We start from the raw sequence: 20,703 nt of genomic DNA, 5'->3' as shown, positions 1-20,703 counted from the left end.
CGGAAACTTTATTGCAAATTGGATCAACAGGAATATTCTCTGGACATTAATGCACTCATTGGTTACAAAATTGAATCAAATCTCACCCCTAACAGCTATATTCAACTATTGATTATTACTCTGTTGCCATAGGCACAGATTCACAAATTCTTATGATAGTACTTATTCAGTACTTATTCACGTTATGCAGGCAACCTAATATATGGAAATATATTGGAATGTTTTTGCAGGAATATATAAATAAAAATACATGAGGAACTTGCAGCTTTGCTTTCTATGCAAATTCAGATCAACTCTAGTTTAAGGTAAAAATCACTTCCCTATCTTTTATCCCATGGCTTCTGATTAGATATATCTCTATATATATATAAACAAAAACAACAGGTATTTTATCACATGTGACAGTGAAATGATTTCATATTTTTTTGTAATAAACATACTGTAATAAAAGCATAAAAAAACTAAAATTATATTTAACATTGCAAGAAACATACAAAGTGCATTGCTTACAAATGCAATTTAACATCTGCTGTAGAGTTTCAGGTAGTAAGACTGTGTGAGCACTGTAAAAATTGGAAGATTATGCTTTTAAAAACAGTTCACTTCATGTTATCTGTTATCATTGTGACCTGCAACCTTGAAGTCTTGAAGTGGTGCTAAAGACAAGCTTTCCAGCACTCAGAAACATTAAAGACATATCCTTAGGATTCCTCTGTGTTCCTTAAATGACACACATAAGCCAGCTGCTTGACATTAGAAAATCATTAGTCCCAAGAGGGAGTGAGAAAGATTTTTATTGTAGGCAGTGGGTGTCTGTTTTGATTTTACTAGCACTCAGCAACGTAACCATGAAATCACTCTCAACATGGGATTTATGCCTCAAGAAAGAATGGATTGAAGCTTTTTTCTTTGCAGGTTTTGCTGCCAATGCCAAACACTTGTTTAGAAAAATAAAAATGTGTACTAAAGACTTCTTTCACTTTAAAGAAAAGCCAGTACCTAAAGAAGATCTCCACTTAGAAAACGTGCAAAGCAACAGGTCATTTGCACTTGGAATTAGTTTATTGTCAATCACATAATTAGTCATAGATGCTATTCAATCTCAAATTTAATAGGCAAGTTTCCATTCAAACTCTGGCCACATGGAGGTGAGATCAGTGTTCTGTATCAACTGAGATGCTTTTGATAAAAATATGGAGTAAAGGACATAGGAAGAGAAGAGCAGCTGGAGCATAGTGACCAGTTGAGTTTCATCTTTCAGTCTTTGGGAAAATGAAATAAGGAAACTGGTCAATAAATACAACACTGTCGTTGTCTCTTTTTCCAGCTGTATATTTATAACGTCCCAAACTGTTGTCCACAGGACAACAAGGCATCGTCTGGTTGGGTTTGTAATTACAGGGCTGGGATTATAAGAAGCATTACTTAAAAGTGAATAAGTAGGCTGCATGCTTGTATTTGGCTAGTGACTCATTAACCAGAGAAGCCAGGATCAGCATTACTGCCAGGAAGTCTGTACTATGTTTAAAGAATAGGTCAGCAATGGTTGATTACATAATTCTATTTATTTAAAAAGTATCCAAATTTGCATTGAGATGTGTTAAATGTATTAATATTACGATGGCATCTATTGAGGGTCATTAATGTTCATGATATCATAACAGTGCATGAGCAGAAAAAAATGATTTCAAAAGGTATCCACTTCCAAAAGTTCAATAAACAAAAGGCACTCTGGTTTGTACCTTGATTCATTCACAGAGTGGCATGGCTGTGCCAGTGAAAGAATATTGCAGATCATATTGATTATGTACTTTTGAGAATGGCTGTGATCATGGGACAACTAAATAAGGTAATGGGTAGAGAGAAGAGCAGACCAGAATGTAAAAAGATTGGACAGAACATTAGAATACTGAAATGATGCAACTACTGTGTACACTAATGGCTAAATAATGCATAGTATACATATTTTATCATTTAGCAATTTATTACCAACATGTGGTGACCTACTCCTGTGGATGGTTACCATTTCCAATGACCAATTGCAACGGAATTCAATGATGAGATCTGCATCACAATATATATAGCTGAACAGCTGACTGTCCCTTGGGCTCAATGTCTGCATCAGCTCTAAACACAGTATTGTGGTAAGTTTCAGTTGCAATATAATTGCCGGATATTAGCCTAATATTATGTCACACTCACAGTGACTATAAAAAAGGTCGGGAACATGACACTGCCATAAGCAACACAGGCCGACCCTAAAAAAGCAAAAGGATAAGCTGCCAAAGTTTTTTGAGATGACAAAACAGGTTCACCTTCATTTGAAGATTTGATAAGGGTTTATGGTGGCAAAAACTGTCCCTGACATTAGATAAGACCACAGCTGTCACACCACAGCAAGTGACATTCCAAAAGACTTGGCACATTACTTCACTACTTGTGGAGGCTTCAGATGACCCTTGCAATTAGCAGCATGTAGCACTTTCCATCATACATAAGTGATGGTGTCATTATGAACATGTTATGATGATGATGTTATAATCACATTTCGCTTGCTTTACAGGGCCCAGCTGAACGGATGTTTCTTTTAAAGCCCTTCTGATCAATGAAAATGGATGATTTTGTGCTCACTGTGCTGCTATCCTTCTTAGAAGTCTTAAAATTGCCCATGTATACAATAAAATAAAGACACCACTACCTCTACATAGCTGATACAAGTTATTCCATATATCCAGAGACACACATATTTCTTGTTTTTATGTTGTGGCACTTACAATTGATTGATTTTGAGTAAATGAGGGCTTAAGTATTTACCTCTTAATAGCATCTGGCCAGCTAACAATTGACTGTATTTGTAACTTTACTATCTAGCACAGTGTCATTGCCTTAGTGGATACATTAACTAGATAAGTGAGTGTTGCCCAAGTAATATATTGATTCTTTTGTTGTGTTCATGTTTAATAGTTAACTGGTGCCTCTGAGAGCAGATAATGGCTAGAAAGTGGTTGATATATGCTAACATTTGACCTGCCTTTTACTTGAACTGGATAAGGCTTAATGCTTCCTTAAAACAAGATTTACTTAGTGTTATTATGAGTTATTGCTGTTTGTTCACAAAGGTTAAAATGATATACAATTACTATACCATGTGATATGTTACATTTTTATATAACAGTGGGAAATATTGAGTTATCCTAAATTGTTTTTGTACAATAAAATTCTATTTATTTAGGAATAATATGGGTTCACAGATCACATTATCATACCCACATAGAGTTTTAGGATTATGTATTGGTTTGTTTTCATGGCCTATGGAGTCTTAATAGGAACCAATAAAAAGCACTAGTGTTTACAAGATTTAAAATAGTTGTAAAAGAAATGAAAGCTGAAGATAGACTTCAAATTTCTGCTACTGGAAAACAATCTTTTGTGATAATTTTTAGCTACATTAGAATGAACATGCTCTGTACACACAGCCCTGTTTATTTCAATAGATAGGAGAGGACGAGTAGGTGTCAGTCGAAAAGAAAATTTAAGCAGTCATCCTGTCATCAAATAATTTTGGGAGACCACTATAAACGCAGCAATTAACAATACTTCATCTTGGGTAACAATTAACTAGCATGTGTCTATAGCATTAGCATGGAATCCACTCAATGTGTTAGGATAGCACTATTTAAGATAGCATTTTATGATAACAATATCATGCACTTGTTATAGTTGTTGAGGTTGAAACAATAAAAGATTATAGTAATGGCCAATATTGGGCCATTTCACACTTGTGGTGGAAAAACCATGATTAGCCACTCCCGGGCATAAAGAAAACCGCTGCTATGTGCCCAGGAGTGGCAAACTACAGTGCAACATATTTGCATGCGCTGCCCTTGAGTCTGTGGTGTGGTTGTCCCAAGAAAAGAAAAAGAAGGAAAAGCCACTTTAGTAAGTGGGCATAGGTGACTTGCCACTTCCAGGAACTACGCCACAACCCCACCACAACTGCAAACACACAAAAATTGGTTCACAACTGCTCCTAATTGGTTGTATCGTGTTGCAATGAATCACAATTCTGAAAGGGGCCTTACTGCAAGTCTGAAAGTTGGACGATCTTTTCCAACCTAGAGCACTGGAGTGATAAAACAGGGAGAACAGTATACCACATTTTCTCTAACAGAATAATCTGTAAAGGAAATTTCAGTTAAAAATCATAACGTACATACTGTATGCAGGCTATCCAGAGAAAATGGCATGAAACCTAAATTGGCCTTTAATAGTAATCATCCTGTGGCATTTTTTTTTATGCAGGGCGTTTTCTTTAAAATATTTACATTGGAGTACAGCTTTAAATGTGTGCACTCATTATAGGGGAAAGGCAATATGGGAAAAAGGTCATGTCAATGAAGGTAATAAAAGACAAAAAGAGAACACTAGGAATGTTTATTCTTGGGGGATAAAAAATAGAATAGATATTTTTATCTCACGAAAATGTGACGTTAATCTTTTCTTTTTTCTTCTAGAAACAATTCCACTACGCAAACATTTTACACTCAAACTAGAAATACAAGTTGTTGATGTTAAACTGTCACTTGTACTTAAACAAACTATAAGCTGAGAAGAATTGCAGCGACTGAGGAATTTGTAGGAGAAAAATAAGCCTTCTCAGAGTAACTGCCATTCAATAATAAAGTTTAGGTCGACAAGATAGGATTTCCAAATATGCATATTAGCAATATTAAAAGGCTAGGTATGATTTCTTGTGTAACATGACTGACAAACATGACACACACTAATTACTGTATACAAGTAGTATCTAAATATTTTACATAGACAAGTATGTGCTATCACTTTGTAGGTACTACTAACCTTTTGATGAACGGAAATGTTTGCTGGGTGCTGTAAAGCCTCGGGTTCCATGAACATTCACTGCAGCCACTCTAAACTGGTACCATCTGCTTGGTCTCACATCAGGAAGTTGTATCCTTTCATCTGTGGTCTGCTCAAGAAAGACAGATAGATATTAATTCAATGAAAATTAGTAAAAGCCTAATATATCAGTTTTGGATGTGTTCTATTTGTTAGCATTTTAGTGACTAATATGTTATAAATACAACAGCTTTACTAATACAACAAATATTTGCTCCACTCTGTCAAACTTTGCTTTAGGTTTCCATACATAAACCCCTCTTCAAAAGCTATTGCTCTTCTCATAAATGTCTTTTTTAAATGACGATCAATACTTCCAAGTTGCCTCCAGGACTTCTCTTGTCCTTTTATAGAGAACACCTGTGCATGCCATCAGGAATTCCAACCCTCCAATAAACCTACTCTCCATAATGTTCATTGAACATGGCTCAGATCCTTTTAAAAAATTCTAATACATTTGATGAATTCCATCACTCTGATTTTTTATTACTTATTTTATTATCTACAATTTGATTAGTACTTCCATAACTATTTGTGCTTTCTGTTGTAGTATAAGATTTTTGTGGCATTTTTTTCAAATATTTGCTCAGGTCTAGCTCTAATTTATATAGCCCTAAAAGTCATGTTATGCACAATTTTGTGTAAGATGATTATTCATTATATAGTGTTTATAAGACTTCCCAATAGTAAGTTATCTATTTGATATTGCAGGACCCATCACAATGGTCTCCCTTGATGGGTGGTGATGATGAGCATGGACATGTGCACTGAAGGGTCTGTTTCCTTTTTCATGTGAAAAAAAGCAACAATCACTCATCAGCTACAAGAATGTACCCACATGTTGTAAAACCTCTAGGGGAATAGAAACTACTTCCAAAACTTGTTCATGCCATTACTTTCTCCATAGTGCAATCAATTGTATCACACAGTATTTATATCTTGCCATCATCAAGGGGCTCACAATCTAATGTGCCTACCTCAGTCATTTGTCTTTATTACAGTCTAAGGTAAATTTTGGAGAGTAGCCAATTTACCTAACTGCGTGTTTTTTTGAATGTGGGAGGAAACCGGAGTTCCCGGAGAAAAAACTCACACAATCACGGAGAGAACCTGCAAATTCCATGCAGTGTCTTGGCCGAGATTCGAAGCTGGGACCTAGTGCTGCAAAAGCCAGAGCACTGAGCTCTGAGCCACCGTGCTGCCCAACCATGGCAAACATGTCTTGTTATGATCATATAATGTACAAATGTCCAGTCATGTGTAGGCAGTGTAATGCTCACTACAATTGGCACTAGCCCACAGCAACCAAATATAAACCATTTGACACTGGTCTGGCTACAACAAAGAGTCAATAAACAGTCAACCTGTCCTGTTTGATGGTCAAATAATGATGCAGATTCACTATATACAGGCAAAATACTTTTCTTAATGCTGTGCCACATTAAATTTCAAGACTAACATATGGGTGAAACAGATCTTTGTCTAACTTCAGTAAAACACAATTTTCCATTTAAAATTATTGTACAAAAACTGTGTAAGGTCATGTATATTTATAACCCGCATAATAGGCTGAAATACTCTTTTGTGTAGCTCTATATACATTTAAATTGTTTTCTTTACCAGGTAATTGATCATTTACTATGTATAAAACTAACCAGTATTATTGGAATGGCTTGCATTTATTATTTCAGCCTCTCCATCCAAGCATTACTCCAGCAAATGTGTTTTATTTGGCCATATATGACAGGGCGAGGAATCAATGGATTTATAAGAAAGACTGCATAAGAACTCCATTAGCCTAATGTATCTGTTTGATTAAACATATGCAGGAAGGTTAGAAACCATTCCAGGTAATTTCAGTTCCAACATTGTTAGGCCCATACAGTTTATCATTTGCTCTCTTTTTGCTTCTTTACCTATTGTGTGCTAATTAACATTAACCCCTTGTGAGAAGGGTTTATCAGCTTTATTTTTAAATCTGAAACTCAGCCTTCCCTTAAATTGTACATTACTGCATTNTGTATTTGATTTTCTTTTCTTTTTATTCTATCTTCAGTTCTAAAGAACTCCAACTCCTTAGCACATTGACTGGGAGGAGGGGGGGGGGGGGGATTGGTGAAGACAAAATTTTAGCAGATGAAACCTTCAGAGAAAGTAAATTATGAGTAGCTGGAAGTTACAAGAATAAGGCAATAAGAAGATGGCAAGGTGCATAAAGAATAGAAAGATAAATTGTAACCTTCGGGCATGTTTATTAGCTTTTCAGGATATTATACAGACAGAAATGATATGTTCATTGTATAATATGGGAGTGCTGTGCATTTCAAACATCCAATCATGTGCAGGGGAATAAAGCAGAACATCTTTATTCCAAAACTGGATGCTTGAAGTGGACAAATGTTCACTTAAACACACTTCACCTCTATAAGGCCAGTCTTGCCTAAGTACTTGTGACCTGCCATAAGTGTCAGTTAAATTACTTAACCTAAAACTTATCATCCCAAGGAGTGCAAAAAAGATCAATGAAAACTTTTTTTGCAAGGCCACACAAAGTTAACATTGACAGTAGGCCAAATACTCCCACTTCATAGACTAGCCATCAACCACAACATTTTACTCCCCTTTCTAGGTTTACCTTGGCATCATTTTAAAATATCTGTAATGTAAAAGCAATTTTCTACTCTGGATGGAAAATGGTTTTGGTAAAGTACCAAGCCAGATGGACCGCTTCACATATTAAATAAATTAAACATATTGCTGAAGAAACTCCTATTTTGTGTTCTATAGAGTGTGGACCTTTTAAATAAAATTAAATAATCAAAGTCAGGGTACACAGCATGGCACCTATCTGTATAAAAATGATCTGTTCTTTATTTCTATGTTTTTTCATTGTTCTGTAGACCTTGTTCTGTAGACCAGAAAGAACTGTTCAATGTCAATGTTGCATCTTGTGTTTGTTAAATGCAGCATTGAATCTCCAAGTGACTATAAAAACTGATTCTATTGAGTTCACTTTCTATAGGAATAAAGACTGTTCAATTTGGATGTTTCAATCTGGATGTTTCCTTTTGAGAAAGGTATGTTCACTGACCTATGTAAATAGGTTGAAACTTTCTACACTTTTAGTATCCTACATTAGCCAAAGAAAATAAAATAATTAGGCTGTCCTTGGATGACCTAAGTGAATGCAGTTTCTTAATTTACTGAGCTCAATGAACACAATGAAAATATATGCAAACCCTACCAATGAACTTCTCCTATTCACTCCCTTCAAGTCTGCTATATATACCATTAAATGTGGTTTGTTATATCTGTGCAAAAAGTGAATTTGCTGAAAACTGGTGATCTGCTAACTACCTTGTTCCCTGCTTGAAAACATTTGGGGTTGTTTAAATGAGGAGGACAAAGAGAGGTTTCTTTTCTTCTTGATGCATGGGAAATGAAGTAGGCAGGGCTCACAACATATACTTTGGAATTCCGAAACATAAATAAAATGCTGTCATGGAAGATAGGAGCACACTATATTGATGGCATATGAACAGCTATTTTTATATATAATGGAAAAATATGGGTACGGAATAAGTTTCTTTAGTGATGTAAACTGTCTATACTCTTGGACCATTGGCTCTAATAGGTTACAGCACCAGCTTAGTGATATATCTTATTCAAAATGGAGATTTCGGACACTCCTTAGCAACTTATCAGACAATCTAAAAAATATATGACATATTCCTAAATACCATATGAATATTAAGAAACGTAGACAAACCTGTGCAACAGTTTGCCATGGTGTGGCATCATCTTCACTTGGATGTATCCCATAATTCCATCTTTTCTGCATCACATAGATCACTGGCTCGACAGAAATGTTGAATTTTGAAGACCATTTAATTTCAAGATTTCCATGTTGGAGTTCACTGAAGCTTAGTTCCTTTCTTGGCTTCAAAGGAACACCTGTAACAGAGCATAAAATTAAACTTGTAACCTCCGAGCACTTGGACATGACCATGTCAAACACAAGGATGTAAAGGTCTCCTATAGAGGCTACATGTCTGATATCAATTTGTTTAATAGTTTTTTTCCTCTCAATTTAACCTATTGAAAATAAAAAGACATCAAAGCCGATCATCAAGCAAAGGCATTTCCTATTGCTCAAAAATTTCATACTAATTCATTAGAAAATTTTAAAATATTCATCAGCTTGAATTTAAGTGTAACTAATGTCTCAACAGAAAAGAAGGTATTGTTCTTTTGTATTCTTGGAAAGCAATAGTGAATTAGATGCTACATTATGGGGTTTGGTAATAAATGTTTTCATAGATTTTATCCAAAGGTTACACATTTTTTCACATTGGATTCAATATGAAAATGTCTGAATCAACCTTTAAATATGATCCATTCATTTTTTCTTTGTGAAACTAATGTGTAAATGTGTACTTTTAGGGTAAACATTTGGTGAATCTTCACAAATTATTCATACACTGACCCCTATGTTTACAAAAATGAATATACGGCATGGACCATGATAGCAAAATGCCTAAAATCATGCAAGTGAGAGGAAAAAATGAACACATCTGTTACATGATTTAATATCCTAGCATCCATTCAAAAGTAAATTTAGGTTTAAGTAACATGTTACAAAGATCCACTTAATAAAATGTTATTAAGACGGATACATGTTTTAAATTCCTTATTTGCATGTATGATTTTTAAGGATTACTGTGCTGCAGTGAGTTATTACTCAACAAGGGATAATTAGCTTATTGGGCCCAATGTATTAAAGCTCTCCAAGGCTGGAGAGGATACACTTTCATCAGAGGACCTGGGTGATCTAGCAAACCTAGAACGAATCTGGTCCAGGATTCAAAACATTTGCTAGCAAATAGCAAATGCCTTTGAGGAAATCCATTCCAGGTTTGCTTGATCACCCAGCTTCACTGATAAAATTGTGTCTTCTCCAGCCTAGGAAGGCTTAAATAAATCAGGCACAGTGAATGTAGCAAAAGTTCATTTTGCAAAGTCCACCAAATGATATCCAAGTATTGTGTGATTTTTGCTTGTACAAGATTGGAAGGAGAGCTTCATCTTATTCAGTAGGCTAAGTGAATTTTTCATTGGAGAGTGATAATTACTTTGCTAAGTGAATAGCCTAAACGCTCCTAGTAAATCAACCTCACTGAATCAGAGAGATTGAAAATTGCATATGTTAAGGCTATATCAAGTTTCAAATGTCAGTGATTTTTCTTCCAGATAATCCTTTTTAATGTGAATGCTCCTATTATCCATTGCATATAATGGCAAAGCCAAGGTAAACATCTGTTATTTGAGTAAACATTACATATGTTGCCTGTAAGCATGCAGCTTTCCAACAAAACTCCATGAGATGAGAATCATGAACCATGTCAGATTGAATTTGTTCACTTTAAACTCCATCCTTAATTATGATGTGCAATAATTTTGCAATTTGCATGCAGAAATGCCCCATCTGCTTTGCATTAAGGTCCATTGGACTCAGTTGATTGGAAATCATTCAGCCTTACTCTGCCGAGTATAATTGTTAACATATGAATTCAAAGATCACAAAAAAAAGTAACAAGTGTAAGTGTGTTTCGGGAGAAACAGAAGTGACTGGCGCAACCAGATGTGCGCCAGCCATTTTATAATATTTTTTTGCTAATGAGCTCCAAAATGTAAGAAGTGCACGAATAGTGAAAAATCATATACTCCATTACCTATAAAGAAGACACTTATATTATATGCTATGCCTAAAAATCGTTAAATGCAGACAAAAACAGCTGCATATGAAAAAATGCTAAGAATTTAAAGGGTAGGTATTAAATTATTACCGTGTTTATTATAAAATATATAACAACATAAAAACTTTATGGTCATGTCACTAACTGTCAGAGGATCTCACAATCTAACTTCTCTATTATAGCCATATGTCATAGTTTACATAACATAGTTTAAGGCCAATTTTTTTGCCCTAGCCAGTTAACCTACCTGCATGTTTTCGAGATGTAGGAGGACACCAGAGTGCCTGGTGGAAATCCACACAACATGGGGAAATAATACAAATCATATGCAGATGGTGTCCTGGTTGAGAAAGAACTGGGACCCTAGTACTACAAAAGGAAGAGCACCATCAGCGACCTTACCAATCCTTTTCTTAAACTCTGTTTCATTAAGCTTTTTCCATAGAAATTTAAGGAAGTAGCCGAGTTATTTCCACATGGGATCTGGATGCTGTATATATATTTAATATAAATAAATAGATCTTTTTTTATGAACCACAGCCAGCTGCATTGTTCGTTGGTTCTTTTCCTTCAAAACCCACCCCAAGAGTAAAGTTGGGCACAGCTCCTGTATATTCAGTCCCTGAGGTTACCAGCCAAGACCTGAAGTTATTCTCTGTAAGAATACTGGCACTTGAGATTCTGTAAGACTGTCTTGTTCCAAAGTTTAATTAGAGCAATCACTGGAATCATACGCAACCTACTTGCTAATAAAAAATAGGACAGCCAGAATAGTAAAATTGTTGGTGTAGCCATTTGTACATTATTTACTTTTTTGTATTGCCAGTTCTTGCATCTTTCATATATACTTTTACAAAATATAATTCACTAAGATGTTTTGTACATCATAGAAAAAAAATAATACAATGCAGAACCTTTGCAAACATAAAAAGTAACCATATAAGAATGTAGAAAATACCATCCCTATGTTAGCAAAAAAAGGCAACCTGAGCTAGCCAGGTGCGTCACATCAGACAGACTATTTGTTATGTCTAATCTTTTAATTGCGTAGTTTTAACGTTGCTGCCCTAAAACACAGTAGCTTAGGCAGGAAAAAGGAAATGCTCACTAAAGAAATATTTGGACATAGAACAGGAACAGGACACATCTAATCTAAAAGTTTTCCAAACTTGACTGCTACAACTATAACATACTCTATACCACAAAAAAACCCAGCAAGTTTTACTGCTATTGTTTTCATTAAACTCCTAAAAATAACCACATTTATATTTATATGCAATCTAATTATCTTGTAGGTCTAGTAAAGGTAAAAAAAATAAAAAAAGATGCAGGTCTTTCCCTAGTAATCACAATTTTTGTTCAGTGAAGTTTATGAAAAACAGAACAAAGAATTACCAAATTAGCAGTATATTGTATTTTTGTACATAGAACAGCCTCTAGGCTGAAATCAAAGCTTTTTTAAAGGCAATCGTTGGCTGTAAACCATCAGTGCTGCCTAATTTCACTGTAAACACATGAAATCTAATGGTATTTTTCTAATTACAATTAAATTTCAGGCAGGCTGTGAATCCCAGACTTGAAATACAGGTATATGAACTGTGGGTGATGACAGTTTTCATCCCCAAGTTAGGCAAAAATCCAGGCTGGTATAAATGGCACACATTTTTGCAGATCTGAATACATTAATTTATTCCAATTTGATTTTCTGCATAAAAGTAAGCTAAGAGCCTGTTGCAATTTACTATACAGAAGAGTTCTGACTCGGGGTAAAAAAAAGAGCTAATATTTAGTACTCTAGTGCATAATGAGAGAAGACAACAGCATGGCAAAGAGGTGAGAATAGCAGTACTGCCACAGAGTGGGTAAATATTTCAGTGACTTGCAGCAAAGAAAATTGAGGGTCACTTTCCCTGCCTAGCAAGGCTTTGGCCCTGATTTATAAAATTTCTCCAAGGCTGGAGAGGACACTTTTATCTGTGAATCTGAGTGATCCAATAAACCTGGAATGAATCTGGTCCAGGATTCAAAACATTTGTTAGCAAATGACTTCCAGGTTTGCTGAATCACCCAGCTTCACTGATGAAAGTGTATTCTCTGCAGCCCTGGAGAGCTTTAAAAAATCAGGCCCCATGTCTCAAGACTTGATAGACAGAAATACAAACCCCTTGATGTGCAAAGCAGCTCCCATATATGTATTCTATTTGTGCATTTAGCTGTTTGCCTGGAGTTCAGCTATAGGGGATTCAGGTGTTTCACTTACCCATCTATCAATTGCTGAACAATCAATGCAGGAGCGTCAATATACTAAACCAATAATTCCCCCCACTCTGCTCTCCCCCTATCAGCATTGTACTTGCCAGCACAAATTTGTGCAGCAGAATCTGTTTCCAGTCTTAAAGCCGCTTTGATGGAGATTTAGGAGGCTGATGTCAAGGAGACGTAGACTGGACCTCAACTAGCCCAGTTTTATCTTTATTTGCCACTCAAATAAAGTGGAAAGTGTAAGTGGAAAATAAAGTTCAATATGGAATTTTACTGGCAAGTGTGTACCTTCAAAACAATCCAGGGCAGATTAATGCACTTACACTAAATATACAACATAAAACAATATTCTTGAACTATAAACTAATTACATTTTTTGTCTGCCTGCTCAAAGTTCCTAAATAAATGTTTAGAATGAACATGAACCACATAAAATATTTTATTAATAGCAAACTAAAGGAAAAGTAATCCCAGTTTATTCTAATGTAAATACAATTCTACCTTTATTGGTGGTCCTCTGAAATGAATTGTATCTACTGTGGAATGCGTCTTTTTGCCCTTCAAATTCATTAATGATTGGACGTGTCAGCGTGCTTCTGCTAGACCAATATACACTGCCAGATGTGGGAGATATCATTAGTACTATTAAGTTAAGCATTTCCTTTAATTCATCATGTAATGAAAGGGTGTGATGTACACATGGCTTTTCTAGCCTGAACGACATGCCCTATTCTGAATAATGACTAGTTACGAGTCACCTAAAGGTAATGTACATTTACAGAATTGGACATGCTTGACTTTAATAATGTATCTTTTATATTGCCCAACTAGTCTTTAGTATCACTTTCTTCAGATAATGAAAGGGTAATAAAGAGAGAACAATTAGCCTCTTATCCTCCAGGTAAAAAGCATCTGGGCTTTAAGAGTCTGTCATTGAATGCAGAGATCCTGCTGTGAGTAGCTGAACAATGAACTGATGTCAGATGATTCATTGAACATTTGCTGGGAAGGTAGTAGTAACATAATGACTGTTATCTGGGGATTTGTCAATACCACTGAACTCAATGATTTTCCAACTTTCTTTTACAAACACAAGCCATATACAGCCAAACCTTTCCTGGGTATACCAAAGATAAGACAGGTACTAAGCAACTTTAGAAGATAAAACTGATCCTATTTAACAATTAATTTCTTTTTTTTTTTTAACAATTCGAGGATGCAATTAAAGAACATTTCCTGCATTCTGGAAAAAATGCTCATACAATACAAAAATGCACTGTTCTAGTAACAACATATCAACCACCCCCAGCTGCCTGCCTGCAGGCTACACTTTCTGTAGTAAGAATGAAGGTACTCTATGAGGCAAACAGCATCCAAATTGGGTAGTCATAGGCTATGGCACATCCTCTCCCTTATTATTGTTTTCTTTTATTTATAAACTGCCAACATATTACACTGTGCAATGCAATAAATAGCGGCTGCAGATGACAAGTCTGCAGTACAAATTATGACATCAGAGGGGAAGAGGACTTTGCCCAGACAAACAAGTTTGAGCAAGTTTGAAGAGATAAGTTTTGAGGTCTTTCAAAAATGTGATGAAGCAAGATTAGTATTGCTCAATCAAGTCACTGATCATAGTGATGGACCCAAACCCCAGGCAGAACCCAAGGCTACAAGATTTGGTCAATAATAAAACAATAAAGCTACGTACACACTTCCAATTATTATCGTTGGAAAACGAACGACGAACGATCCTGCACGATATCTACGAACGATCGTATAGCACCGATCCTGCACATAGAGATAACGACACGATCGTTCGTAGATATTGTACACACAATAGATACGATCGTTTGAGCGATAGAGGAACTATGTGCACGACAGGAAGTGAACGAACGTTCGTTCGTCACGCATGCTCAGACCATGGACGATCAACGAACGATCGTACACACGAACGATGTTCAACGATCGTCGTCCAATCCGATCCGCCGGTCCGGTCGTTCGTTTCCAACGACTTTCCTCGTTCGTCGGCGTCGTTGGTTACTTTTTTTACAAACGATTTTTGCCCAATCGATCGTTCGTCGTTCGTTTTGAACGGTAAAAATTGGAAGTGTGTACGCACCTTAAGGCACCCCCCAGAGGCTTGGAACCTGAATGTTAAAGTCCTACAAATGGGCCACAAGTAGCCTCTAAAATCGAAAAAGCAAAAACAATGTTAAGGTGCCTTCTAAGCAATGTAAATAACTACCTTGCTACATTTTATTATATACAATAGACGGCTGCTAATCATTTTGGTAACAAATATAATAAACCATTCTGTCGTGGTAAACCCAAAGATTCTTGCATTATGGTGGTAGTTGGAAAAGTTGCTTTCATTGCACAAAATAGCACAAATGAGATATTTAGCTTTTCTTTCTAAACATCCATTTGATAGACATTCCTTAACCTGGCAATAGCATAATATTGTGCTAGTTATGTACTCTGAGATTAATTTGACCATGGTCAATACCTGACACTTTAATTATAAATATATGTTTATATATCCTACATTTGACCATGTAACTGTTCTTATGTTCTTTCTTTGCATGTTGATACCACTGAACTGAATAATTTCATGACATACAATATTAGACTATATGGTAATATTTTCCCCATAAGGAAACAACTAACAAACCTGGAAACTTTTAACCTATTACAGCATAAGTCAATTTTCTTGGATGGAGTTCCCTACTAACTTTCTTACACTGGTACTGTGATTTAAATGCATTCATTATTGCATTCATATTGCTTGAAAAACTTCTTTTGAAATGCTAAATTAATAATATGATGATAATAGTTACCATACTGACTTATTTCCAGAAGTTATGTGATGTTAGATATGAATGACAGCTGTCATAAAACATGTGCTATCAGTTACAACCAAGTCTATTTCCAACATTATTATCATATTGTATTAAAATGGACGGTTCATACATTTTTAAAGGGCCATACTTGATAAGGATAATAAAAGGCTTGCATGTGGTCTGGTATGATCTACTATTTTAAAACTGGAAGATTACTGACATTTTAATAAAAAAACATTTAATTTATGGAATTAAACATGTATGCAAGACTAAGAAAATTAAATCTTATAAAAAATATTGTATGTGATACATGTAGGCCACCTTTGAAGTATTCTTCATTGGATGTCTGCCATCAGAACAGTTGAGTGTGCTTGACACATTACAGACATATTCGTCACTCTTTATGGTGAACACAAAGGGTTTAATGAACAGCACAATGATAAGCTTATCTCTCTATCATTCTGCTTTCTCTTCCTTTCCATACTCTTGTTGTAGGCACTTGAACTTATTGACTTCTTGTGCTGTTCTTACTTTTACACTCCAGCCTTACTGTAAAAGGACTACAACAGGTTAAAATTTCTATCAACTGTTTTCATTTGTCCTTGTTTCCAATGGGTTGGCTTTTTTCACTTGTTGTTCTAGTGTCACCCTATGTTTTAGAGTGGCGACACATTGCTAAATAGTCAAACAGACATTAAATACCCCTAACAAACATCTACAAAAACCATATGGTGACTAGAACTTTCCTTGTAACACTAGGTTCATATATTGACCAGGACAAAATCTTCATTGAGTTTCTATGTTCTTTATGTTAAGTATCCCAATAACATAACAATCTGGTGACCAAGCCTATAAACTGGAGCTACTTACCCAGAGCTATTGTTCAGCACATAAGCATTACAATATTACATATATATATATATATATATATACATATATACCTAATAAATAAATGCAATATATTCAGGACTTTGCTTATAATTAAAGCTCATTATCACATAAAATTGGTTGAAATTGTAAAAATAATTGAGATTTTAAGTGACTATGTGGTCCTGTATACAACAAGCTTATATTTGACTTATTGGCAATACCAAAATCCTTACCTTTGTACAAGTTTTTAGGTACTTGGCATGTGTGTCCACATCCATTCGAACAGCACTTCTTTACCCCGGAGCATTCATTATCTGCATCACAACTTTCAACACAGGCTGCAGCAAATCCACTGGCTTTTTCTGGAGCGGGGCATTCACCTTGCTTTGCCGACAAGATGGATTTGAGAAACTCACAGCTGGTTAAACATTCATAGTGCTTCTTGGGAAACAGCGGCTAAAACAAAGAAAAGTACATTCATTTTTATCTCTGAAGCTGCACAGAAAATCGAAATAAAAATAATGAAGAGCTCAGTTAAGGTTAACTAAGCACAGGTAGATGAATGTATATAATGAGATCTGTCTCAACTGAGCATACTTGTCCGAAAAGCATTGTTAATGGTCCCAGGCCACTTTTTCTGTCCAGGGCCTTCGTGTGGCTCATGTAAAGCTGAACTTGCTCTGAGCAGTATGTCATTAGGAATCAAAGAGCAGCTCCTGCATTGGGTGAACAGAAGATGTTTATTACACATGTATGAGCTGGTATGAAAGATCTACATTAGGGTAGTCATGACTTTCCTATGGTCAATGTTAACAAATGATCTAACCTTTGGTTCTAAACATTATTCACATAAACACGTATGGCCTACAAAAATCCAAGATCCTGCTCTGATCTATTTGCTGGTGTATTATTGGTTTATATTATTTCGATGATTGTTTTCAGAAAAAGCACCTTTCAATTCAATAGTAGGTCCACTTCCCCTCTCTTTCTAAATCACTAGTAGGTGTCCTTCACATCACTCTGGGTAAGATTCTAGTTGAATGCAGAGCAGACAAAATCTACAGTAAAGTTTGCCGATCTGCTTTTTAAAGGAATCTTTCAGAAAAGACAATTATATCATCCCTAACTAAGAAGACAGTTGCAGAAGACAGGCAGTAAGTGAGAATAGTTTGTTTAGTGCATTTTTACCGTACCTAGATGATTTGGGAAGAGTATAAGTTGTTCTTCCATTTTAGTAGAAGATTTCCTTTGATATTTACACATTTACACAATTTTACCTTCATAGTGGATCGGTAAATAAGCCCCTTGGAACTTTAGAATTCACAAACCACTTTGCCTCACTGCCATCTAGAAAGTGTATTTCCATGGGTCAACTGACTTACAAACTTGAAAAATGAGAAGACACAGTAAAACACAACCATTGTGGGAAGCTGCAATACAGGGAGCAGCAGCACCAGGGAATGTATTGAGAAAATATGATTGCCCACATGTACTTAGCTAATATATATATTTTATCAGTAAGTGATCTGAAAATGTTAGTTAAGTTAAGTTTAAAAAATCTGTGTGTTCTTTATGGAGCTGCCACTTTAAATTTAGGCTGTTCCAGGTCACATAGTTTGTAAATAGGAGTTGTAGGAGTTATCCCATTCCTGTGGCTAACAAGCATGGACAAGGCGAACAGGATAAAACCCAGAGGTTAATTTGGCATAGTGTTAAGCTGCGTACACACGGCAAATTTTTCTCGCCCGATAATCGGTATCGGCCAATTATATACCTAATAAATAAATGCAATATATTCAGGACTTTGCTTATAATTAAAGCTCATTATCACATAAAATTGGTTGAAATTGTAAAAATAATTGAGATTTTAAGTGACTATGTGGTCCTGTATACAACAAGCTTATATTTGACTTATTGGCAATACCAAAATCCTTACCTTTGTACAAGTTTTTAGGTACTTGGCATGTGTGTCCACATCCATTCGAACAGCACTTCTTTACCCCGGAGCATTCATTATCTGCATCACAACTTTCAACACAGGCTGCAGCAAATCCACTGGCTTTTTCTGGAGCGGGGCATTCACCTTGCTTTGCCGACAAGATGGATTTGAGAAACTCACAGCTGGTTAAACATTCATAGTGCTTCTTGGGAAACAGCGGCTAAAACAAAGAAAAGTACATTCATTTTTATCTCTGAAGCTGCACAGAAAATCGAAATAAAAATAATGAAGAGCTCAGTTAAGGTTAACTAAGCACAGGTAGATGAATGTATATAATGAGATCTGTCTCAACTGAGCATACTTGTCCGAAAAGCATTGTTAATGGTCCCAGGCCACTTTTTCTGTCCAGGGCCTTCGTGTGGCTCATGTAAAGCTGAACTTGCTCTGAGCAGTATGTCATTAGGAATCAAAGAGCAGCTCCTGCATTGGGTGAACGGAAGATGTTTATTACACATGTATGAGCTGGTATGAAAGATCTACATTAGGGTAGTCATGACTTTCCTAAGGTCAATGTTAACAAATGATCTAACCTTTGGTTCTAAACATTATTCACATAAACACGTATGGCCTACAAAAATCCAAGATTCTGCTCTGATATATTTGCTGGTGTATTATTGGTTTATATTATTTCGATGATTGTTTTCAGAAAAAGCACCTTTCAATTCAATAGTAGGTCCACTTCCCCTCTCTTTCTAAATCACTAGTAGGTGTCCTTCACATCACTCTGGGTAAGATTCTAGTTGAATGCAGAGCAGACAAAATCTACAGTAAAGTTTGCCGATCTGCTTTTTAAAGGAATCTTTCAGAAAAGACAATTATATCATCCCTAACTAAGAAGACAGTTGCAGAAGACAGGCAGTAAGTGAGAATAGTTTGTTTAGTGCATTTTTACCGTACCTAGATGATTTGGGAAGAGTATAAGTTGTTCTTCCATTTTAGTAGATTTCCTTTGATATTTACACATTTACACAATTTTACCTTCATAGTGGATCGGTAAATAAGCCCCTTGGAACTTTAGAATTCACAAACCACTTTGCCTCACTGCCATCTAGAAAGTGTATTTCCATGGGTCAACTGACTTAGAAACTTGAAAAATGAGAAGACACAGTAAAACACAACCATTGTGGGAAGCTGCAATACAGGGAGCAGCAGCACCAGGGAATGTATTGAGAAAATATGATTGCCCACATGTACTTAGCTAATATATATATTTTATCAGTAAGTGATCTGAAAATGTTAGTCAAGTTAAGTTTAAAAAATCTGTGTGTTCTTTATGGAGCTGCCACTTTAAATTTAGGCTGTTCCAGGTCACATAGTTTGTAAATAGAAGTTGTAGGAGTTATCCCATTCCTGTGGCTAACAAGCATGGACAAGGCGAACAGGATAAAACCCAGAGGTTAATTTGGCATAGTGTTACTAGTAAGCTCTGCATACTTGAGCGTTCATGAACCCCCCTCTACCTTCCCCCAACCAATTTAGACCAATTTTCGGAGCCACCTCAATTCCAGACCCCAAATGATGTGAAAGCCAGCAGACTGAAATAAAGCAAGACAAGGCCTTGACAAGATTGCCACCTTGATAAACAAGTCCCTGTGGGACCCCAAAATGTTGCTGCTTTTATTCCACACAAGAAATGTTATCTTGGTGTGCTGGCTTACATTTAATTTAAAATTGGGGCTTAAAAGTATCTCTGTATCTAAAGATTAGTTAATCAAAACCACCATGGGTTAAAACAATTAGGAGATGACCATTACTGGCCAGGAAACTATGTAAGGCTGTCTTTGTGAAGTGAAACATCAATAAAGGTATTGTATATGCCCTAAAAGTAGACACTGAATTTGACACCTAAACTTGGCTACACATATCCATCTCTGCTGAAAGGATATCAAATCTACACATGAAGCCTACATTCCTACAACAGTTCTTGAAAGCAACACCCAGAGATTTAGTATATAATTATATAAGCTGTTAATAATTCTTTTATATAAATAAAACAAGATGAATGTAAGGTTTATCACTTCTGTAATGATTTAAGTTAAAAGCAATGCTTATG

The 20,703-nt window shown here is 35.8% G+C and overlaps 1 protein-coding gene across 1 annotated transcript in view; it reads right to left on the bottom strand.

Annotated features, from left to right (window-relative positions):
• The window catches only part of ANOS1 (anosmin 1), a 106,759-nt gene that overhangs the window by 27,336 nt on the left and 58,720 nt on the right, over positions 1-20,703 (bottom strand). Inside the window, exons 4-6 of the mRNA XM_072427389.1 lie at positions 18,588-18,810; positions 8,690-8,874; positions 4,861-4,990 (exon numbers count right to left, since the gene is read on the bottom strand). Of these exons, the coding sequence (XP_072283490.1) occupies positions 4,861-4,990; positions 8,690-8,874; positions 18,588-18,810 (538 nt within the window). The remainder of the gene's footprint in view (positions 1-4,860; positions 4,991-8,689; positions 8,875-18,587; positions 18,811-20,703) is intronic.

The sequence above is a fragment of the Pyxicephalus adspersus genome, chromosome 1 (genome assembly GCF_032062135.1).
Source record: "Pyxicephalus adspersus chromosome 1, UCB_Pads_2.0, whole genome shotgun sequence".
Classification (NCBI taxonomy): domain Eukaryota; kingdom Metazoa; phylum Chordata; class Amphibia; order Anura; family Pyxicephalidae; genus Pyxicephalus; species Pyxicephalus adspersus.
The sequence above is the reverse complement of the archived record's forward strand: the minus strand, read 5'-3'. Positions and strand labels throughout refer to the sequence as shown.